Source organism: Monodelphis domestica, chromosome 1 (assembly GCF_027887165.1).
Source record: "Monodelphis domestica isolate mMonDom1 chromosome 1, mMonDom1.pri, whole genome shotgun sequence".
NCBI classification, from domain to species: Eukaryota; Metazoa; Chordata; class Mammalia; order Didelphimorphia; family Didelphidae; genus Monodelphis; species Monodelphis domestica.
Window position 1 is genome coordinate 74,371,379 of NC_077227.1, and position 24,158 is coordinate 74,395,536.

Consider the following 24,158-nt stretch of genomic DNA (forward strand, 5'->3'; position numbering starts at 1 on the left):
CTCAAAAGAGGCTAAGAATGGTGGCACATACTTACGATACCCATTTCTGGGGAGGCTGTGATTGATAGATCTCCTGATCTTGGGATTTTTGGGTAACAGGGGAATTAAATCCAGTTGAATTCCCATTCTAAGTTTGACACCAATATGGTAACCCTCCAGGAGCAGAGGGTCCACCAGAATGCTTAAGGAGGAATGAACTAGCCCAGGTCAGAAATGGAGCAGGTCAAGTTTCTATGCCAAGTAGCCAGTGGGATTAGATTCCCTGAGTGGCCACCATACTTCTAATATGAGTGAGTTAGGAAAAAGTCTTACAAGAAAAAAAGGAAGAAAGGGAGGAAGGAAAAGAAAAGGGAAGGAATAAAGAAAACTAAGAAAGAGAAAGAACAAAAGGAGAAAGAAAGGTAAGGAAGGAAAGAGAAAAAGAGAGAGAGAATGAGACAGAGACAGAGAAAGAAAGAGAGAGAGAATGAGAGAGACAGACAGACAGAGACAGAGCACAGAAGGAATGATTCTCAAATTTAGAGGTTCTGGGAAAGATAAAGACATATTTAAGACCAGAGAAATCTTATTGGTCTCTCATACCATATCCTCTCAATTACCACCTATTTGTAAGGTTACATCTAATTAGATTTTCTCAAACCATCATAATTTCTCTTGTTCTATAGCCCAATCTTGAATGTGATCTTGAGACTGTAAAATTACAGGTCAGTTAGAACTTTCCAGAAGGAGAAAAAAAAAAGAATATGCTTACTCCCCCTGGCTCTGAACAGATAGTCAAATCAGGATTGGCACAGCTGAGGATGAGGAGAGTGGAGAGTAAACAAAGCTTTATTTCTCTGCCAGACTTCTCTGTCCATTTTGTGAAATCCTGAATATTGATGAAGTAGATCAGTTTAGAGTTGGAGAGTCAAAAGTCCCACTTCTTTTAGTGGCAAGCACTGAGGTTTAGGTAAGGAGATATGAAGCACAATAGAGGTCCCAGGAGGGATTTAAAACCCCTAGGTAGTTGGTAATTTTCATGCAGGCTTCATTGCCATCTAAACATGAAGGTCAGGCTGTTTCTGGCCCAGGATGAGCTGATAACATTTATCCTGGTCTGGATATTTAATAAAGCAATTGTTCCCTGAGTCTGGAAGATAGCAGTGTCAATTTGCAGGAGAAAGATGAAAGAAACAGAAAACCCTTACAGAATACACCAGTATTTCCTGGATACCTGCCATGGTGATCCCTATAAAACACATATTTTTGAAGCAGATGCCCTCTGGGTTGCATGATGTCCCGTAAATATTTACATCAACTGAAGCCAATTAGCGTAAAGCCATTGCTGGAAAAAGTCCATAAAAAGCAAAGAAAGAGAGCTGGAAGAAGGTGGAGCATACATACCTGCAGTAGAACTCAACATCATGACATGGAAACGAATCAAGATGATGTAGTTATTAGCTTTATGAGTTTAATTCAGAAATATGAATGACAACTGCCTTCACAGTAAAATCCTTGGACAGAACAAATGGAATTCTTTATGGAAACAGTCCAGCACCCAACTCTCAGCTGTTGTGATTAAGTGCATATTATTTTATATCTTTAGGAAACCTGAGTCTGAATGTCTACTTTTCCTAATAAGGGAATAGAATTATGGTTGTATGTGCACTAGAAAATAAACATTCAAAAAGAGTCTAGGGTAATCTGCATTTAACCTTTTTTTTCAACATTATATAAGGAATAAACCCTCATTTGGAAGATCTGGCTTCCTGAAGTAGATGAGGGCAAATGAGACCAAGTTAAGATGGTAAGTGAAGATATCATGGACTTCTCAGGATTCCCTTCTTTCTGAAATAAGCATGCTTCATTTGCATAAAAGCTTTTTGTTTTTATTTTATTACTAGATTTATAGACATTTATTTAGAATATTTTTCCATGGTACATGATTCATGATTGTTTCCTCCCCTTTTCCCTCTCCCCTCCTGGAGCTGACATGCAGTTCCACTAGCTTGTAAATGTGTCATTGTTCAAAACTCATTTCCATGTTATTCATATTTACAGCAGAGTGATCTTTTAATATCAAAACTCCAATCATATCCCCATCAAACCACATGATTGATCATATGTTTTTCTTCTGAGTTTCTGCTCCCACAGTTCTTTCTCTAGATGTGGATACTGTTCTTTCTCCTAAGTTCCTCTGGATTGTCCTAGATCATTGCATTGCTGCTAGTAGAAAAATCTTTTACATTCGATTGTGCCATGATGTATCAGTCTCTGTGTACAATGTTCTCCTGGTTCTACTCCTTTTACTCTGCATCAATTCCTAGAGGTCTTTCATGTTCACATGGAATTCTTTTAGTTCATTATTCCTTTTTGGGCCTCTCTTATGTCTTGTGTTTAGACTTCAAATTTTTTGTTTAGGTCTGGTGTATTGCTTAGGAATGCTTAGAAATATCTCCTACTGAATGACCATTTTTCCCCTGAAAGAATATCCTCAGTTTTGCTGGATAGGTGACTCTGGGTTGTAAACCCAAATCTTTTGCCTTCCTCAATATCATATTCCATGCCTTTTGATCCTTTAATGTAGAAGCCACTAGGTCCTGTGTGATCCTAAGAGTAGTTCCATGGTATTTGAATGGTTACTTTCTGGATGCTTGAAGTATTTTCTCCTTTGCTTGGTGGCTCTTGAATTTAGCTATTATATTCTTTGAAATTGCTGTTTGAGGATTTCTTTCTGGAGGTGATCTCTGAATTCTTTCAATTTCCATTTTATTTTCTGGACAGTTATCTTTGATAATTTCTTATAATATGATGTCCAAGGTTTTTTCTTGATCATGGCTTTCATGTAGCCCAATAATTCTCAAATTGTCTCTCCTAGATCTATTTTCTAGGTCAGTTGGTTTTTTTAATATATTTCATGTTTTCCTCCATTTTTTCTTCATTCCTTTGGTTCTACTTTATTGGTTTCTTGATTTGTCATGAACTCTCATTAGTTTCTAGATAGTCAATTCTGATTTTAAGACCTGATTTTCTTCTATCAGTTTTTGGTTCTCCTTTTTCAATTGACCCATTTCTTCTTGTATCACTTCCCTTTCTCTTCCCCATTTTTCCTCTGCCTCTCTTAATTGGTTTTTGAAGTCTTTTTTTTTGAGCTCTTCCAGACTCTGTGTCCAATCCATATTTTTCTTTTATACTTTGGGTGTGTTTCCTTTGCTTTCACCATCCCCTTCTGTGTCTGTACCTTGCTCCTTGTCTCCACAAAAATTCTTTAGAATTAGGTGCTTTTTTGTTGTTTATTCATTTTCTCCTATCTAATTGTAGGTAGTCTCTGTTTTCTGAGAAGTTGGGGTACCCTCTTAAGCTTCGGTCCTTCCTTGATGTTATTGTCAGCTTATTTTCTGGATTGTTACTAATTTACCAGATGGTCTGAGGGCTGAGAGCTCTGAGAACCTCCCCCTCCCCCCCCAAAGATTCAATTCCATAAAAACTTTTAAAAAATAGATTATCATCTATATCTTAAATACCATCCCCTTCTTTTTCCTCTGTGAACATATTCCATTAATCATCTCCTATTGTGTCTCTAAATGCCCCTTCTCAATTGTTTTTCCTTTCCCTTGGCCTACAGCCATGTTCAAAGCTCTTTAAGTCTTACAAACATACTTTCCTTTAACTCAAAATTCCTCTCAAGCTATCATTCAATCTGCCAAACGTCTAGAAAAAGAGTCTATATGCACCAATTTTATTTCCTAACTACTTATTCTTCAACCTTTTGCAAAGTTTTTCTGCCCCATTACTATACTGAAAAAAAAACTCTCTCCAATGTTAGTTACTCATGTCCTCCTTATACATAAATAAATATGATGGGTTTTTTCCTGTTCTTGTCCTTAACATCTCCAAAGCCTAATGCTATTGGCCATGACCTACTTGATATTTTTTCTTTTGGCTCTCATGGCACTGCAATCTCATTTGACCATTCCCCTGTATCCTTTGAGAACTCCCCATTATCTTTTTGCTCTTTACCTGTGAGTGTCCCTAAAAATATGTTCTTGGCCCTATTCTCTCTTTACACTCTCTCCCTTAGGGATCTTCTTCACTTCTATGGCTTCAATTATCAATTTATACAGCCATTCTAAATCCCTCACCACTGAGCTTGAGGCCCATGTTTCCAGTTACTTTCTCAATATATCTACCAGGAGGTTTTAATAGAAGTTCAATCTCAATTCATGTTCAAAACTCAGCTCCTCAGATATCTCTGGTTTTTTATGGTACTACCATTACCTTAGCCATTTTGAAGGCTAAAATTTTTTAAGTCTTCTTTAGCCCTTCTTTTCCTCTATCCAATCTTATATCTGCTTACTCTCAACATTATCTCTTCTTTTCCATTCCCATTGAAACCCACTGACTTAAAGCCTTCATCTACCTCATAAGATAGCTAAGTGGAAAAAGGATTAGGGTGCTGGACCTAGTCAGGAAGATTTGAGTTCAAATGCACCCTTAGATACTCATGAAGTGACTCTCAACAAGTCCTTTAGCCCTCTGTCTGCCTCAAATTCCTCATCTCTCAGGATTGCTGTGAAGACAGAAAGAGACAATATTTGAAAAGCCTCTCTCTTCTCAAGAATCTTCAATGATTTCTAATTATCTGCTAAATAAAGTACAAATTCCTGACATTCCCATATGACTCTATTCTACCCTTCCAGTTATATTTCTCTCCTTTACATTCTTTATATTCCAGACAAACTGAACCATAGTTTCTTATTCTTGTCCTGTCTTCTTCTATCTCCATGCTTTAACTCATACTCTCCTCCATGAAAGAGGCAGCAACAGTGATATGGGAAAAGTCAAGAGTCATATTTAAATCCTGGATTTGTTCTTCTTATTCATGAGGCCCTGGCCAAGTCAATTAGTCTCCCCAGACATCAGGTTCAGAATATGTAAAATTAAGGGGTTCAACTAAATGCCCTCTAAGGTCCCTTCCAACTCTAAATCTACCATCGTTTGCTTGTGGGAGCTCCTCTATTGCTTCAAGGCTTAACCTAAGTGTCAACTCCTCCATAAAGCTTTCCCCTACATTGCCCCCAAGTTGAAAGTGATATTTTTCTTTTATGCCCATTTCCTAAATATACTTCAAACTATCATACATTGCCTTGTATCATAGTCATTGATGTACATATCTTCCCATCAATACCCATATTAAGTTGTAAGCTCATTAAAGGCAATTCCATGGTGTACCTATCTTTTTGCTCCAAGCCCATAGGATAGTGCTTGCACATAATTAAGATATCAAAGATTTTAATTTCATCAGTGTAAATACTCTCTCCACTGCTAAAGATTGCACCTTAGTAAAACTGTTCAAGCTAAAACAAAAACAAAAATGCATCATTTTATGGTAAACCTAGGGCTGGATCTTTTCAGCCTCAACTAGATTTATCCTTGGATGCCCAGCCTATTATCAATGTCTTTTCTGCTTTGTGAGACTTTCCAGAACTCATGCTTTTTGAGAACTTATTATCACCTCCATGACATAAGGCAGCATTGGAAGAAAACTTTAAAGGAGGATATCCATAGCAAACATGAATTTCCAATTAAATTAAATAGAACTGGTAATTCCCAGTGCCCTTTCCCTCACATTTCCATCCTGATACCCCCTCCCCAATCAAAACTTCCTCTTACAGTTACCCCAGACTCAATTTGCATTGTTTAATGCTGAAGAAGCCTCATTCTCCTTGAGTTCTCTCCTCCTGGAATAATCAAATTAAACACGTGATTTTATATCTCTGTCCAGAAGAACAATTTCCTTAAAATAGAAAGCACTGAAGAATAGCCAGTCTATACTGTGGCTCTCACTTTCAAATCAACCCCAAATCACCCCTTTACCCTACTTCTCCACACTCCCTGCACCTTTAGACCAGGTAATATTTTGAAGATCAAGATGCTATCTTAATGTTGCCTAAAACACAGTTTCCTATGAGCTGTTTGTCAGCCCTTAAGGATGACTAACAATTCAGCAGATTAATTGCTGTATTCCTACATATCCTAAGCTTTTTCTTTCTTTACTTCCACATAGAAACAGAGACCATCACTCTTTCTAATTCTCCGCTGTTGTAGTCTGGAGAGCCTTTACCTTCCATTTGAAGCTGAGCTGTTAAATAATAGTCTCTGCTTGGAAATGAACTGGGATCATGAAACCCTTGTGGTGGCTGAAATCTTTGTATTGAAAGGATCATTTTTCCCCTTGTCATTTACTATAGGCTCTGATGGCAGAGCCGATAAGCCTGATATTACTCAACTCCCACCTCTTCCTATTAAGCAGTGGTTCTTTGGGAGAAGATTGATTTACCATATTAAATGGGACTCAATATGCCAGATGAGGGTGTAACAAGACAAACGGTTCTTGCTGCATTTTCCCCTTTGCCTGCCCCTTGTTTTCATTATGCTTGGATATTTTTTTCCTCTGGCCTAAGTCACGGTGGGTGAGTTTGGGTGCAGCTTATTTTCTGCTTTACATGATAAACTTGTCAGCATTTGACTGATCTGCTCCTTGTGCATGTTTGGGTTCATTTGCAAGGCCATTTTGCTTTTCCATTTCAGGTTCAGAATTCTGATTTTTATTCCATCTGTTTAAACTGGAGTTCTGTCAAGCCTTCAACCACATTTCCAAAATTTGTGTAACATTGGTTTCTGCCTATAAGGCATGGAATTCTAGGGCCACCCATAAGTCATTCACACCCCAAGGGGAAGGAAGAAAAGGAGCCTCCACCTTATTCCCAAATAAGTCCCCACAGAACTCCCTTCTTTCTCATGAAGTTATAATACTTTGTTTTCATTTCCTACGGCTGACGGGTTGGCCAGAACCCAATACCATCTTGTGTGGAAATGGCCCTGCATTAATGACTGCTCTAAGATTACTGCAGGCTCTTGACCAGGGGGACCATTGGGGTTTGGAAAAGGTCAAGAAAAGTGGCCTGCTTCCACAAGGAATCATAGCTCTCCGATGCCTGGGAGGCTTGGTTAGACTTTGTCTACCCATTGGACCTGGTTTGTGAAGGTCACATAGCTGTACAAGGACCCAGAGCTGGGACTTAACAGCTCATTGCACCCACATCAGGTCCAGGCCCAGACAAGATGTTATTTGTGCATGCAGTGTCTGAAAGAGTCTATGTCAAATTCATGGTCTTAATGTTCCACTTATACATTTTCAATGAAGTCCAGGCATGCAAGCAGCCAGCAGACTTGGATACACCCCAGGACCACTGCAGCAGCCTACTGCCTCCAGTTTGTTCCACCAATCATTGGGTTAAACTTTCTAACATTTTTGCCATGTCATTCTCCAGCTTAGGATAAATCCTAAATGCCTTAGCCTGGTATTCAAGGGCTTCTGCAGTTTGGCACCAATCTGTATTTCCAGTTTTGTCCCATACTAGCCTTTGATGGAAAGCCTTGACATGTCTATTACCTCCAAAGACACTGTATTTCTCAGCTTCTGTGTTTCATGCTGCCCCTTCTCTAGAATGTTGTTCCCTACTCCCCCACAACTACCACATCTCCACTTATCTGAATGAAAGTAGCATGTACAATGGATAAAGAGTGCCTAGACTTTATTCAATTCCAATGATTAAGAATTCTATGTGAGATGGCATAACACATTGGAAAGAGTACTATCTCTGAAGTCAGATCACCTGGGATCAATTTTTTCTATGATATTGACCACCTGGGAGACCCAGAACAAATCACTGCACCTCCAGAACGTTGGATAATGAAGGGGTTGAGCTAGATGGCCTCTGAAGTCCCTTCCAACTCCAGATTTATGATCTTACAATCCTTTAAGATCCAACTCAAGCCTTACCTCCGTGGTGAAATTTTCTGCCTACTTCAGGTCACACTATTCAGTCCTTCCCATGAATCCCTAATGAACCTATTATCTGTACCTGATAGCTTAATACTCAGTCTTATTTCATATCAAAATGACCAAAGAATGTAAAAGCTATAATTTGCCTTAGAGCTCATCTCATCCAGTGGCCCCATTTTACAGAGAAGCAAACTGAGAAGTAAAGGAACCTATAAGCTCAAGGTCATAGAGTTAGTAAATAACAGACAAAACTTGAACCCAAGTCTTATCATCTCAAGTCTAATGCTCTTTCTTCTATACCAGAAAAAGGAAAATTGAAAAGCTATAGAATATTAAGCAATAAAAGTATTAACAATAGTTTGTGTATGCTTTAAGATTTGTTAAGCATTTTAGAAATGTCATTTGACCCTCACAATAACTCTGGGAGGTAGGTGCTATTATTATTCCCATTTTACAAATGGAAAAATGGAGGCAGACAGAAGTTAAATGGCTTGCCCAGGGTGACACAGCTTGTGTCTGAGACTAGATTTGTACTCAAGTCTTCCTGACTTTACATCTAGTACTCCAACCACTGTACCAGCTAGCTACCATAAAGAAGTCGTTATCATTAGTGTTCTCTAATTTCTTTGTAGAATCCATCCCTCAAATTAGACTGGAAGTTCTTGAAGGAACTCTTTCTTCTCCTCCCTCCCCCAAGGCACAAAAAAGTCACTCCACATCAACTTATTGATGAAAGCAGATATGCTTCTAGCAGCATTAATAAATTCCATCCATCGATGCTCTTTAGGTACCTTCTATGCATAAGCCACCACTAGCAACACCAAGGAGACAAAGATGAAATGCGGCACAGTAGGCACCATTCCTATCCTCCAAACTTATATGTAAATTGAAGGGATAAGTCTTCTATAGAAATAAGTAATGATACAAGATTAGATGTGCTAAGAATAAAGGAGAGGTCCAGGGATCATTTGAGACAGGAGAGCTCACTCTTAACTGGAAAGAGAAGTACATAAAGTCTTCATTCATATGGCAGGTGAGACCTGAGCTTGGTCTTGAAGGATTTCAGTAGGCAGAAATGTGGAGTGAGTACAGTTCAATCATGGAGAGCAAACCAAGCAAATGAATAGATGCAGGAGAATGTGGGCGTCACAAAATCTGGGAATAGCTAGTCCTCTGATTCAGTGGAATATAGAATATGTGAAGGCAAGTAAGGCAAAATTGGTCACAAAGGGTCTTTAACATCATATGGTAGAAGTCATAAACACTAGGCTAAGGCCTATTTTGTCCCATAGACAAAGAAAACATACTATAAAGATTTTTAAGTAAAATGTTTAGATTTTGACTTAGGAAAATGAATTTAATTTAGTAGCTGTGAAGGATGATTTGGAGAAAAGAGAGTGTGGAGAAAGTGAAACCAGTTAATTGATTAATGCAACAGTCTCCAAAAGAAGTAATGAGGGTCTAAACTGTGGTGGTGACTACATGAGCATAGAGGACAGGGAAAATATTGTGAAGCCTGAATCACTAATCAGGGAACTGATTAGATGTGGGGTGCGAGGAAGAGAGGAGAGACAAAGAAGACTCTGAGGTTTCTATCCTGGCTTATTGGGAGGATATTCTCATAAAAAACAGAAATTTGGTAGGAGGGGCATCTTCTGAGATAGAAGATGATGTGTTCAGTTTTGATCAGGATGACTTTATTTATTTTTATTTTTAAAAAACACTTACCTTCTGTCTTAGAACCAATATTGTGTATTGATTCTAAGGCAGAAAAGTGGTAAGGGCTAGGGAAAGGGGGGTAAGTGACTTGCCCAGCTAGGAAGTGCCTGAGACCAATTTGAACGTGGGACCTCTCATCTCTAGGCCTGGCTCTCAATCCACTGAGCCACCTAGCTGCCCAGGTAGACAGGTTGACCTTAAAGCACCAGTAGGACATCCAGTTGGAGATGTTCAGTTAGCAGTTTGAAAATCAATCCTGAATGTCAGGGGCAATCTTTCCTGAGAATGAAGGATTTCCTAGAACTTGACCCCCATCTTGTGTAGAAATATCCCTGCATTAAGTCTTTGGCTATGGAGGCCATTGAGGATTGCCAAAATTGTTTTATCACACTCTTATACCTATTAGTCTATGAAATTGCAATCAATTACCACTTAGTTTAAAAATCCACTTACTTTTTCTCATTCAGTCAACAAATATCAAGTGCTTACAATGTGCTTACTAAGCACTACCAATAAAAATATAAGCAAAAATAAAAGTGTTCCTGACCTCAAGGAACTTAAAATTCTTTATTAAAATTAAAGTTTTGTTTTATTTTCAGTTCTGAATTCTCTCTCTAAATCCTTCCTGTCCCACCCATTGAAAAGATTTTTTAAAACCCTAAAACTAGTAAAAATATGTAGTCAAGCAAAATTTCTACATTAGCCATATCCCCCCCCCAAAAAGAAAGAAAATTTATTTCCATCTGTACCTTGAGTCCATCAACTCTGTCTGGAAACAGATAGCATGTTTTATTAGAGTACTTTGCACCTGTGTTTGGTCATTGTGTTGTTCAAAATAAGGAGTTTACAATCTCATGGTGAAGATAACTCATCAAAGGGAAATGAAGAAGAAAGGATAGGGCAAGGTACTTTATAAGTGGAAGGTTAACTCGGTGTTGATGTTTAGAATCAAAAGCAGAATCATAAGAAGAATAAAGGATAGCTGGACTGAGAATTTCCTATAAATGAAGGTTCTGGGAGGGACTCATCAGTGGGAGAAGGGTGTACAGAGGCAAAATAATATTCCAGGGTGAGAAGATCATAGAGGCTGAGGAAACTTCTAGGGTGAGAAGGCAATTGAGGAATGGTGGCAATATTTAGGGAGTCAGAAGAAGAGTCTTCTTCTTCTTCTATTTCCAAGTCCAATCTTTGGAAAGTCTAGAAAACCTAATTCTATAATCCTGTATCAGAAATCTATTAGCTATGTGACCCTGGGCATTTAATTTCTCCCAACCTCAGTTTCCACATTTGTAAAATGGGGATAATAATAGCACCTACATCATGGGATTGTCATGAAGATATGAGATAATCTATGTAAAGTCTTTTGCAAACCTTAAATCATTAAAAACACTCTAGTTATTAATATTACTATTACCCATCCAAATAAAAAAAAACAGTTGAGAAGGAGAAAAAGAAAGAGTAATAAAGTAGGAGAGGGAGGGCTCCACAATGCAAAGATTTGGGCTTACAAAGTCTGAAGAACTAAGAGAAGGTTGTAACAATGTTGTTGTCCTCCCACCCATAGGATTCTATGGGGAATGTGCTTGGTAGTGGAGTAGGAAAGCTCCAAAGTCCCTTCCAACTTGAACATTCTGAGTCTGATGCCTTACTTAAGGAGTTTAAGAACAAGATGACTCTCCTTCTAGAACAAGGTCATGGTGGTGCTGCCTGGAGCATGGGGGTGAGGATGAAAAGCTAGATGACCTCTGAAGAAGTCTATGAGCAATTAGCATAATCCTAGGAAGGAAGATATGGCTCTTTCTCTGTATCAATGCATCTTCAAACTTTTTCAAACTAGAGAGCCCACACAACAGCGATCATCCAAACTAACCACACCAGATGTGTCAAAAACAACCTTTTGGAGAGATGGTGATGGGTTTGACCCTCTTTGTTGTTACATCTGGGGCCAAACACAAGGTAATCAGGCTTTGGGAACTAGTGTGATATGCTGAAGAATGCCTCTTCTTCCTTGCAGATTCAACCAACCGTGACTCCCTGGACATGATTGAACGGTGTATCTGCTTGGTGTGTTTGGATGCACCAGGAGGCATGGAGCTCAATGACACGAACATGGCCCTTCAGCTCCTTCATGGAGGGGGCCATGGTAAAAATGGGGCAAATCGCTGGTATGACAAGTCCATGCAGGTAAGTCCTTCAAATGGGCTTGCAGCTAGACCAGGGAGGCAACTTGATACAATGAAAAGAGAACTGGAATCAGGAGACCTGAGTTCAAAATCTTTCCTCTACTTAGGAGATTTAGAGAAAGACACTAATCCTCCCTCCCTGAGTACATAAAATGAAGGGGTTGGAATAGATGATCGCAGAGAGCCCAGCTACCCCCAGGCTAGGAGCTTAAGTACACAATTGTATGATCTAACTGAATAAATAACAATCCTCAACTGTCACTAACAGGGTTTGACAAGAGTCTATATAAGTAAGAATTGTTCTACTGGGTGAGGACCATGGGACCATTAGCTCAAAACAATTTCTGGCAGGACCATCACAGCTCCCACAGAGTTTGTAAGAGATTGTATGTAGTTCTCTTTCTTGTAGTCAGACTCAAAGGCTAGAGATGTGCCTCTGAGTTTCCCTTAGTAGTTTTTCATGGATCTGCGTGCATAAATTTATATAAACTTTTATAAAGGTATTTCAGCCAATTAAGAAATATTTATTAAGTGCATATTGTGTGCCTGGAACAGCTAGCTCAATGGGTAGAATGTAGGGTCCAAAGTCAGGAAGACTTATCTTGAGTTTAAATCTGGCCTCATACACTTACTTATCTGGGCAAATATTGTTTGCTTCAGTTTCCTCATCTGTAAAATGAGCTGGAGAAGGAAATGGCTAACCATTCTAGTATCTTGTCATGAAAAGTCAAACAAGACTGAACAACAACAATAAATTATATGCCAAGCATTATGCTAGATGCTGGGATATAAATACCTACCAAAAGAAGCCAGTTTCTGCACTCAAGGGGAAGAGTATTCTTCTGTGTCCATATTGGCCTCTAAGCCATAGTTTCTTCATCTGTACAATGAAAATAATAACATTTTTCCTACCTACTACACATGATCAGTTGGAGGGAAGTATTTTGAAAACTCTAGTGCAAAAAATTTTAAATGTGTTATTTCGTCAGTGGAAACTCTCCACCAAAGCAGGCTGCAACCTCTCTATGACTATTAGGTAAATCAGTAGGGAAATCCTTGAAGCATGTAGAGTTTGAATAATTTGCCCATAGTCACAAAATTAGTAAGAGTTAGAGGTGGGATATAAACATGGATCTTCCTGACTCTGAGTCCAGGACTATCTATACCTTTCTGTAAACCTTAAAGCACCATGTAAAAATGTATTGATGCTATTATTACACAAAAGAGTTCCCCCTTCCTTTTCATAATTCTCTAGAGTTTGTTATCCAAATCCATGTTTACCCTATTTACCTAAGTCTTTTATAATTTTACAGACTATGATTCTTTTTCCTCTTTCAAAATAGAATTCTAAAAGGAACTTCCTGGTGATTTTGGTCCAGGGAGGATCCAGATGCTTGTGAGGCCTATTAGCAACATTGATCATGTCTTTAACTGAGTTTCAAGCCTACCTGACATAAGGGAGTTCATATGTCAAACATTTTCTGGTTGAATTTCAGTAGAAAGGCTCAAAGCTCATTGGGGAAAGAGGGACAATTTTCTTTTTAACCATCAAAGCTACCTATAGGACTTTTGAGACATAAGCATTCTCACTACTACAGAACCGAGAGAGCTCAATTAAAAAGACAATCAGAATTTTCCAATAACTCAAGGTAAGTTTGGGAGGAGAAAAATGTGCCCTGTCTTTTAGGGATCTCTTCCATCCTTTCTGTGCCTTTGAATTGTGACTAGACCAATTGGAGGGACAGAGACTGGACTAGGGAATTCCCAAGTGAAGAAATTCTTTACACCGACATATACATACTTTTTCATACCTTCTTTGTAACCTATAGCCTTGGAAAGTTGTCTAGATCTCTGAGAGATGAAATGATTTGCTTAGCATCACACAGCTAGGAGATCTCAGAGGTGGGACTTGAATTCAGGTCTTTCTGGTTTCAATATTTGCTCTCTATTTGCTATCCTGTGCTGACTATACCAACCTGCTACACATTTCGCAAGAGGAATGAAATTTGATTGCCAGAAAATTAGCTTCATGCAAGTTTGAGTGATTACTATTTTGTCTCAATAGAGTAGTACTAATTCAGGATCTTTAGAGTAATATAAAGTAATAACATTTAATAAAGAAAATAGAGAGAAATAGGGAACATCTCCCCCTTTAAATTAAACATTTATATTTTTTTTCATTTAAATTGTCATAAAATATGGCCAAAAAGTAAAAATTCAAAATAGTTATATGGATTTGAAGAAAAATATTAATGTTAAAAGGGATATGTATGGCAGTAACTGTTAATGCTTATGCACAAATCCTCAAAGTCAAAGAGAACTTGCATTTGGAGTTTGAGGTCCCAAATGAAGTACTGGCTCTGATGCCTACTACAGATGACCATAAGTCACTTCATCTCCCTGAGCCCCAATTTTCATGTGTATAATAACTCTAGACTTGGGAAATCAGGAAGACCTGAGTTTCAATCCTTTCTCAAAGCCTAAGTATGTTACTCTTGGTAAGTTGGGTAAAATCCTTGAACTTCAGTTTCCTCATTTGCAAAATAGGGTTAAAAATAGCACCAGCTTCACAGGTTTGCTTGGAAATCAAATGAGAAAATGAATGCAAAGCACTTTGCAAACTTTAAAGCTCTATATAAATGTCAGTTATTATTATTGTTGTCATAATACTTGTACTATATACCTACTTTTCAGTCTTGGAAAGGGGAAAGTGCTTTGCTCAAAGGGCCATTACAGTTATCTAATGCAACAATTTCATTTTACAGAGGGGGAAACTGAAGTTAAACCATAAAGACATAAAGGAATATGTTATTATTATCACTACTGCAAGTTGTTGTTGTTGTTGCTAACACAGAAATGCAATTGTTGGAGAATCTTTTTTTCCCCTTTTGGCCATAGTTCAGACGCATATGGAGACATCGTACCCCTTGGAGGTCAGTTGTCCTTAATCGCTGGCATCCTTGGTCTGCTGACCCAAACAAAGAATCTGCCATGCTGCAGACTTTAAAAGAGCAAACACCATCCAGGCAGCTTTTAACTTTCCCTATTTCCCCTTCCAGTTTGTGGTGGGGCGAGATGGAGTCTGTGGTACGGTATGTGAGCATTCCCCATTTGATGGAATCGTCCTGGTACAGTGCACCGAACATCTGCTCAGGCACATGTGAGTTTCCTTTTCTTAATAGGATATTGGGCCTTAATGGTTCTGCACTAATTTCCCAGTACCCAGCCAGGAGCAGATTCTGAGGGCAAAAGAGAAATCAGCTACCCACGAAGCCCCGTTACGCCATCGTGTCTTTGGTGTGCAGAGAAAAAAAGATACTGAGCTGAGCTCAGAGTGAGGAAAAATGAATATTAACCCTGAAGAACATATTGTGAAGCCTCCCTCCCTGCTCCCTGTAGAAGGTGGGGACCCCTTGGGAAGAAGACTGAACTGGCAGATGCAGTCCATGCAGCAGTATGTGTTGCTGGGGCTTAACTGGCTTGTTGTCTTTCTTTATTTCTAGGGAGGGTTTGATTGAGGGGAAATGGGGAAAGTGGGTGGTATAAAAAATGGTCTTGGGGAGGGAGAAGGGCATTTATAAAACTTAAGTTTAAAATAAAAGAGAAGGATCCTGCAGCCCAGCCTGGAACGCAAGGTGTGAGCCTTGTAGACAATCCAGAAAGTGTTTTCTTGTCACTTAATCTTTCGGTTCCCACCCACTACTCCCCCCACCCCCATGGCAGACAGGTTGTTGATTTTCTCAGTTTATCAGTGAGGAGATTTTTTTACCCTCATTTTCCCCTAGACTGGTGAATGCCTCCCAATATACATACGTACACACACAAGCATAATCCATTTAAATGGAATAACAAACATTCCTTTAGTACTGTGTAGGAAGTTCAAGCCTTCTTGGACTAGACTCTAGGAGGGAAGAGCAGCACCCAAGTTAGCATAGCTAGGGTTTTGCGCTGGGTCCCACTATTAGAGAGAGTTGATAGGACTTGCCATCCTTGGGCAGCAAAGAAACAAGCTTAGCACCTAGTTTAAAGCCCAAGTGACTAAATGAGACTCTAGGAAATGGGTCCAACCCCAGTAAGCTCCTGTGTAGCCTCTGTCCAGTGTCCAGCTTAATTCATTTGAGGTGGATTTGGTACCATTTTCCCAAGTCCCCCAAATTGTTAGTCATGCCAATTTCTAGTTAAGATTCCCAGTTTTGACCATATGCTCTATCGGTTGAACTTGGAATAGTCAAAGCCTCTCTTTTCCCTGGACATTTAAGGTCTTATTTTGCTCTCCCATGAAATAGTACCAGGCATCTTCAGACCAGTTGGCTCCTCTCTCTTTTCTATTGCTTATATTCTGCTACCACCCCAAAAATGAAGAGCAGAACATTTGGCTTTGGTGCCTGACTTCTCTGACATAGACTTCTTAGTGGTTTAATTTATCTGCCTCTCAGCTTCCTCCATAATGAAATAGATGAGAATCATCTCATTTGGACACAAGAAAGATAACAGTAGTATTCTCCCATGTCATGCTTCCCCACAGGCCCTTCCTGTTTCAGAGGCTGTGTTAAATAAAGAGGTAGATAGATAGATAGATAGATAGATAGATAGATAGATAGATAGATAGATAGATAGATGGATGGATGGATGGATGATTGGTAGATTGAATGATAGAATGATTTAGATACTCTCTTACAGCCACAATTCATGATCCTGGCCTTCCTTTCCCTTTTTCATCCACAAGGCAGTGATATAGCACACTGGGCCTGAGATCAGAAGAGTCTGAGTTCAAATTCAGCCTCAGACATTTACTAGCTGTGTGACTCCAAGCAAATTATTTAAACTCTGAATGTCTCAGTTACCTCAACAGTAAAATGAGAATAATAATAGCACCCAACTCACAGGGTTATTATGAAGATCAAATGAAATAATAACTATAAAGCACTTAGCCTGGTACATAGTAGGAACTTAGGAATAATAAATGTTTGTTCCTCACAAGATTTGCTCCTTTCCTCTGATGTCAAATATTCCTAAGAACTAAGGAAGTAGTTCTTATCTCATAAACAAATTTGTCCTGAAATGTTTATAGTGATAACAAATTGAGATGGTATCCTTTCCATGGATATTTGAATTTTAACAGGGCTTTCTGAAAGCTTAATTCCTTAACTCAAAGGAATGAATGGTGAAATTTTAGGAATATGGCAAACCCAATTGAGGTTACCTTGGACACAAACCATCCTTGGAATATGGCAAGATCATCTACTTAGCATGATTTAGAGCTGGAAGGAGGGCCTTAGACATCATGCAGTCCAACCCTTTTATTTAAAAGATTAAGAACTATTGGCCCAGAGATTTGCCCAAGGTCACATATTTTTAGGTGGGGGAGCCAGTATTCCATGTCAGTTCTTCTGTCTCCCCATCTAGTGTTCTTTCATATAAAGCACAGGCTCTTTGGAATAAGAAACTTGTGTACTGCTGAACAAATTCCACTTCGGCCATCAGCTGTCCCTCATTCTCCAGACTGAGCTACCATGCCTCAGCTGCTTCCTAACTCTGGTCCTAGGGAGCCTTCTCCCATTGGGGGTAAGGTTTCAGACCAGTCATCCATCTTTCTCTGGCCTTAGTACTACCCTTCCCCTCACTTTCTTCTCTATCTTCTCCTCCACTCTTAGCTTTCTGGGTCTCCTTTTATGAACCACCTTCCTCTATCAGAGAATAAGCTCCTTGAGGCAGGTACTATCTTTTTTGCTTTAATTTGTATCCCCAGTACTTAGCACAGTGCTTGGCAGTAGTAAGTGCTTAATGAACGCAGGTATCCCTTCCACATTGCAACTTTCCTCATTGCTGTTTCAGTATATCATGGATCAGCATAAGAAATTTAATGAGAATTTGGGGGGAGTTTTGTGGAAGCTGCAGACCATAGACGCAGGCCAGCAGACAACAAAGAGTTTAGAAACTCAGAAAGGAGTAAAATAGAGGCAGTGTCTGCTGATCAAGAGGCAGCTAGGGAGTTTCCTAAAACCCTATAAAAACCAATTGAAGAGAAAGGCTACAAACCAGAACAGATATTCAATGCTGATGAAACTGCCCTATATTGGAAAAAAATGCCTCAGAGGACATACATCAGCCAAGAAGAGAAGCAAGCTCCAGGTTTTAAAGCCACAAGGGATAGAGTAAGTACTATAAACACCCCATAAAAGAAAAAGAAAAAATTCAGATTTCTTCTCTGATATGAAGGGAAGGCCAAAAATTACATGTGAATTTTCCAGATCACAGGAGCACTGGCCCCTAACCCCCAGGTTGTAGAAGGGGCACCTATACTTGTTGACTGACAGTCTGACCCACTGTTACAGATAGTTGCCAATAGACAACAGTGGAGGGAGTTTCACACCCAAAATTCCTAAAATTTATGGAAGACTCTCTCTCTCTCTCTTCTACCCCCACCCAAGAATATATATTTTCTTAGTTCTATTAGCTTGCACTGCTATATTTTATTAGCTTTATGCATGGATAAGTAAAAGGTTTCATGGGTTTTTCTTTGTGGGTACTTTTAACAATCTAATTTGGAGAGACCAAAAACTATTGTGTTCTTTTTAAGTTCAAGCAATCCCTTTGAGTCTTTCCTATACTAAAAGGTTCATTCACCTCCCTAAAGCTCTGTGCATTAAAAATGCCACATTGCACCAATCACCCAGAGTGGCAGTGCTGGAATCATCCTCAGGTTCTCACCCTTCATATCCAGTCAGTTGCCAAATGTTGTCCATTTCTTTCCCTGTAACAACATCTCTAGCATATAGTCTCCATTCACATAGTTTTCAACCTAGTCCAGACTCTCATTCTCTCTCTCCTGAACTATTGCAATGACTTTTTTTCCTGGACTCTGAGACTCAGATCTCTCCATTTCAATCTGTCCTCTTCCTAGCTGTCAAAGTGATCTTTCTAAAGCATAGACCTGACCACCCTACTCAATAAACTCCAAGGGCTTCCCTATGTCCTTAAAGATCAAATATAAGGGGAAGGTAGGTGGTTCCTTGGATTGAGAGCCAGACCTAGAGACAAGATGTCTTAAGTTCAAATCTGGCCTGAGATACTTCCTAGCTGTGTGACCATAGGCAACTCACTTGACCCCCATTGCCTAATCCTTACTGCTTTTCTGCCTTGGAACCAACACACAATATTGATTCTAAGAGGGGAGGTAAGGGTTTTTAATTTTTTTTAAACATAATAAAATAAATTCTATAAATAAAACATTTTTTAAAGTCCTTGAGGGCCAATTCCCAGCACTCAGCACAGTGCCTGGTACATAGTAAGGGTTTAATCAATGCTTGTTGAGCGATTTTTATCCATGACTATTTTTACATCTGTTTACATAGTAAAACAATGGGATAGAATACTGGAAGGTTATTACAGAATTCTCTGCTTTCATTAACATTTGACAACAAATCACAGGGAGTGAGGTTGGCACATACAAACCTAACTCAAAGCCTTCTCATTTATTCCCTTAATTTGAATGTGTAACATGAAAATAGAAGTGTACCTCTCCCTTTCCCCTAACTTTTGACATCCTTGCAGACAAGATGGAGAGAGGTAGACTGGGTAAGAGTTCAGTTCAGTAGATTTGGAACTAATTGAACAACTGACCCAAACATTAGCCAGTTAATGGATCATTACCAAACATAAAAGCAGTGTCCAGCTGAATGCTTTAGGGCTTTGTTTTAAACAATATCTTTATCAATACTTAAGATGAAGGCAAAGAGGAAAAACATCCAATTTTTATATTACGTAGAAAGTGGCAACTACAAAAAGTAGGTCCCGCAAAAGATCTGAGTAGGTTAGAATCCTGAGCAGGCACTAATGTTCACATTTAATAGGGATGAATTTAATTTTTGGCATTTGAAGTCAACTAGAGTGATATAGCAAAACAAAGATTTATAAGAAAATTAATCAACTAATAAGCAAGCTTTTAATAAGCACCCATTACAAGCCAGGATGCTGGAAATACCAAGATAAAACTTAAACAATCCCTACCCTTCAAGAGTTTGCCTTGTATTGGAGAAGATATCACATATACATATAAATACCTGTATGTATATATGTATGTGCATACACATATCCCATCTTTGAACCTCACCTATATGATATAGTCAATAGATGATCAAGGATGAAAGCCAGGGTGCTGCTAGCTGGCTAATGAGTTTTCCCCAGTATTCCCCAATGGCCTTATATTTGATCTACTGAAAGTGTTTCTCCCTTAAACTTTAAGAGGCTGGTGGGGGAATGGCAGAAACTATAAGAAGAAGGACATTGCAAGAAGCTGCTAGGAGGATCAATGATTTAGAGTAAGCAATAATGAAGATATTCCAAGAATATGCTAGACTGAATCTGACTTGCTCATAAAAGCTAAAATGGGAGAACAGAGAACCCTCTCCCCTTTCTCTTTGCAAAAGGAGGAAAAAAAATATGTTCATTCCTCCTTGCTCTCGACAGATGGTTCCTACAAGACGGGCACAGCTGAGGATGAGGAGGGTAGACAAAGTTTTGTTTCTCTGCCAGACTTCTTTGTCCATTGTGCGAAATCCTGAATACTGATCAGCTACAACAGTTTAGGTTTGGAGAGTCAAAAGTCCCACTGCTTTTAGTGGTAAGCACTGAAGTTTAGGGCATGGAGCTATGAAGCACCATTGGGGTTACTGTTATCAGTGATAAAACTATTGACCAGCAACAAAATGGACCAGACTGTTGTTGTAGCTGACTTAATTCGTGGATTTAATATAGATGAGAGGGAAGAAAGGACTTCCTCTTTCAGAGATGACAAACATTTGTGAATTGGGTTGAATTGGGCTCTGGGCCAAGTAGAGCAATATGGGAATAGTGGCTAAATGTTTGACTTTTGCAGGCCTTGCCAAAGTACCTGAGATATCCTTTGATTCCTTCTCTTTTAAGAAAAGAAGCATTAAGCAAATGAAAAGTATGATGTCATGGAGTAATAAAAAAAGACTACTTTTGTGAGAGTGACTTACAGCATTTTCTCCATGTTTCAAAATCTCATTTCAGAGGGAAAAGGAAGTAGTGAACATGATACACATGCACGTGTCCTAACAATGAAAGTATCACATTGATTATGCACAATAGATTGTTTATGAGGCACCCTGGGTTGGAAGCCGAGTTCTTTTTCCAATGTTTATTTCTTGTCTTAAGCCATTTACCTGTGACAAAAATTGTTGGTTAACAACAAAATGACCCAGGATGTTTGTTATATTTTACCTAATGTGCAGATACGTAGATAAGAGCAGGTAGAGGAGAAGAGGTTATCCTCTCAGAGATGAGACATATTTAAGTAAAGGGTGAGGAGGAATGTTTAACTTTCCAAAACCTTGCAAAAGTACCTGAAATACACTCTCAATTTCTTTGCTTTGGAGTAAATGATGAAGCAACCCAGAAACAATATGTTATGAGGAAATGAAAACTGACATTTCAGTGAGAATGATTTAAGACTTTCCTGCCACATTGTAAAACCTAACCTCTAAGGAGACAGGATAGCGAGAATGCTGTACACCTAGCAGAGAAGGCATCAACCATGAATGTGCAGTTGGCAAAATGACTCCACCATAACTACCTAGGGATATTTCTAGAGCTTAAACTCTTTCACAAGCTCCCCCAAGTGGTTAGATATATGACATAAATATAAGGTAAGTTAGGGGAGAGAAAATGCCAGCTGGGGAGAATCAGGGGAAATCCCATGCAGTCGATGACATGTAAGGTCGACTTTGAAACAAACTGGGGATTATAAGACACAGAAGTGAGATAGGAGTGCATGGTTCTTATGGAGAAAGGAATCTTACCTCTACCTTTGTGGTACTGATAGGAAGGGAAATATGTTGTTGAAGCTACTACTTTCACTAGTAACTTAATCCCTAAGAAACTAGGAGCTCAGTGGTCTGTGCTATATACTCTGATGCTTATTTTTGGAACCCTCAAATGGCTTATGTTCTTTTTAATGCCCTGCTGGTGTTATCCGTCTCTCTTTTCTACCCTTTTGCTTCATACTCTGAAGTTTTGCAAGGGTTTATGCACAGGAAAAGAATTCATTCATAAATAATATAGCAAATACAAAGAATCTTGGAATGTCCCCAAAAATAATCTGCCCAGTGCAAAACTGGGCAACTCTAATCTTCAAAACTCTATTCTAGACTAACTGTCAGCTGTCCTCTCAAGAGGGTCAGTCCCATAGCTTTCAGCTCATGACAGCTGTCAACCAGAGCCTGTAGTTACTTTCCCCTTGATTCCTCTCTTGGGGATCATGTCCTTTTTCTTTTCCTAGCTATAATATTTATGTGCAAGTCTAATTTAAAAGCCATTAGGCAAAACTCAACCAATTGGGCATAGCCACCACCATCTAGTACTCTGAGAACTCAGATTCACAGAAGACTGGTGCCTGAATCCTTACCTGTCAACACTCTCTCCTTCACCAAAAAAGGCACAGTCCAAGATAGAATACACAAATATCCTCCTCAAACTCTCCCAAAGAAATAAAAGAAAAAGCATATTTCTTTTAAGGAGTTCATTTCATCTCTAAGAGTCTAGAAGGCTCTGTAATTCTGTTTCTAATGATCCATAGTCCTAAATTCTAGTCCTCATTATACCCAAGTCCTTTCTGACCCACCCCCCCAAATGCAGCCAGAACATTTCTACTCCTCTTTCAAACCCTAGGCCACAAAATGATTATCTAGAGATTTTATTTCTATAAGACAAGATTTAAATTTTCAAACATATGCCCCTAAAAGAGTTACCAGACTGCTCAAAAGTTATCTGATCAGTAAAACAAGTAGTCACAGTAGTGCATCATAAATGTTCCCAAATAAAAGGCTTCCCTCAAATCTTTAAAAGTCCTTCTAGAAATTTTGTGTAGGATAGCATATGCTATAGTAGACATGTTGGCAGGATAAATCTCAGTATGGTATCCTTTCCTGCCCCAACCTCCTGCCAGAACCTCTTCTTCCTTCTACCTTTCTCTCAGTCCCCATGCCTCAGCTATACTCTTCTCTCTAGAGAAATAATGATTAACTATTTGATTCTTAACATGCTCCTACCAATCCATAAATCATTAAGAATTTATTGAGTATGTGCTTGAGGGAAATAAAAATTATATCTATGGACCTATAATTACTCTACCCCAAATGCACTGGAAATGCTACTTTATTATAGAGTATCTCAAAACAATGGTTCTGTTGAAATACAAGATCTATTTTTAAATAATTTTCTTTTGGGATTACTCACTAATGGTGGTCACCTCAGAGAAAAGACAGTTTCCTTTTAATTAAAGATGTCTTCCCTAGAGTTTATACCATTTAAAAAGTTATCATTCATACTTCTGAAGAAAATAAGATGCTTACTGTTTATTTTGTTTTTCAATTAAGAAGCATATATTTTCTTTCTCTTCCCTTTCCCCTCCACTAAAGAGAAGGAAAAAAAGAAAAACAAAACATTTAAAATCCAATATATGTGTAATTAGAACATTACATATATAATGTCACGAAAGTTTTATTTGCATATGTACATGTATATATAAAATATGTATGTATAAATAAATATGTCTATAAATATATATGTGTGTAAGTATACAAACACACACACACACACACACACACACACACACACACCTCTACCAAATTTCCAAATTGACTATGGTCACAAATGTATGTCTTAATTTACATAATGAGTCCATCATCTTCTTCATCAATACTCCTCTGGAATCATTCTATTCTCTGCATTGATCAGAATTGTCTTTCAAAGTTGTCTACTTTTTTATGTGTTATTGTTACTCTATATTTAGGATAGGTATTCATCAATCAGAAACAGATGGCAATAAATTAACTAATGGAATACTATTATGCTATATGAAATGACAAGAGATGGTTTCAGAGGAATTCAGGAAGAACTTATAAAATGTTTCAAGTACCTTTTTTAAATGGTGTTGGTTAGTATTTGAAAGAGTCTGTTTCCTAACCTAGAATATTGGCTAAAAATCAACCTTTTAGTACTTTAAGGACCTAGAATATAAGCTATTTGGAGACAGAGACTATTTGTTTTTGTTGCTGTTGTATTCCCAGTGCATCTTCACAAAGTAAATGCTTAATAAATGTTTACTGAGTTGGACTGAATTGAAAGTCAGAAGCTTCAAGATCTCTCCCTCCAGATGGTTCAAAATGAGGTAGTCCTCGATAATAACATTCCTTTGTAGGTCTACCTTTCTTCCTGATCATGAGACATAACTGCATTTCTTTTTGGAAAAACTAGCAGGTAGAGGCCAATTGAACAACACTTTTGGTTTCTTTTCTACCTCCCTTTATCCATTCATATGACTGAGAAGATTTCCTTATTAAATTCCTCTGCCTAGAAAATTTCCTTTTAGAGCCAAAGTGTGTGGGAGGAGCAGACAGCGTATA

General features: G+C 38.6%; 1 protein-coding gene across 1 annotated transcript in view; it reads left to right on the forward strand.

Annotated features, from left to right (window-relative positions):
* The window catches only part of CHAT (choline O-acetyltransferase), a 100,116-nt gene that overhangs the window by 49,990 nt on the left and 25,968 nt on the right, over positions 1 to 24,158 (forward strand). The window contains exons 8-9 of the mRNA XM_007478625.3: positions 11,562 to 11,731; positions 14,790 to 14,890. Coding sequence (XP_007478687.2) covers positions 11,562 to 11,731; positions 14,790 to 14,890 — 271 coding nt within the window. The remainder of the gene's footprint in view (positions 1 to 11,561; positions 11,732 to 14,789; positions 14,891 to 24,158) is intronic.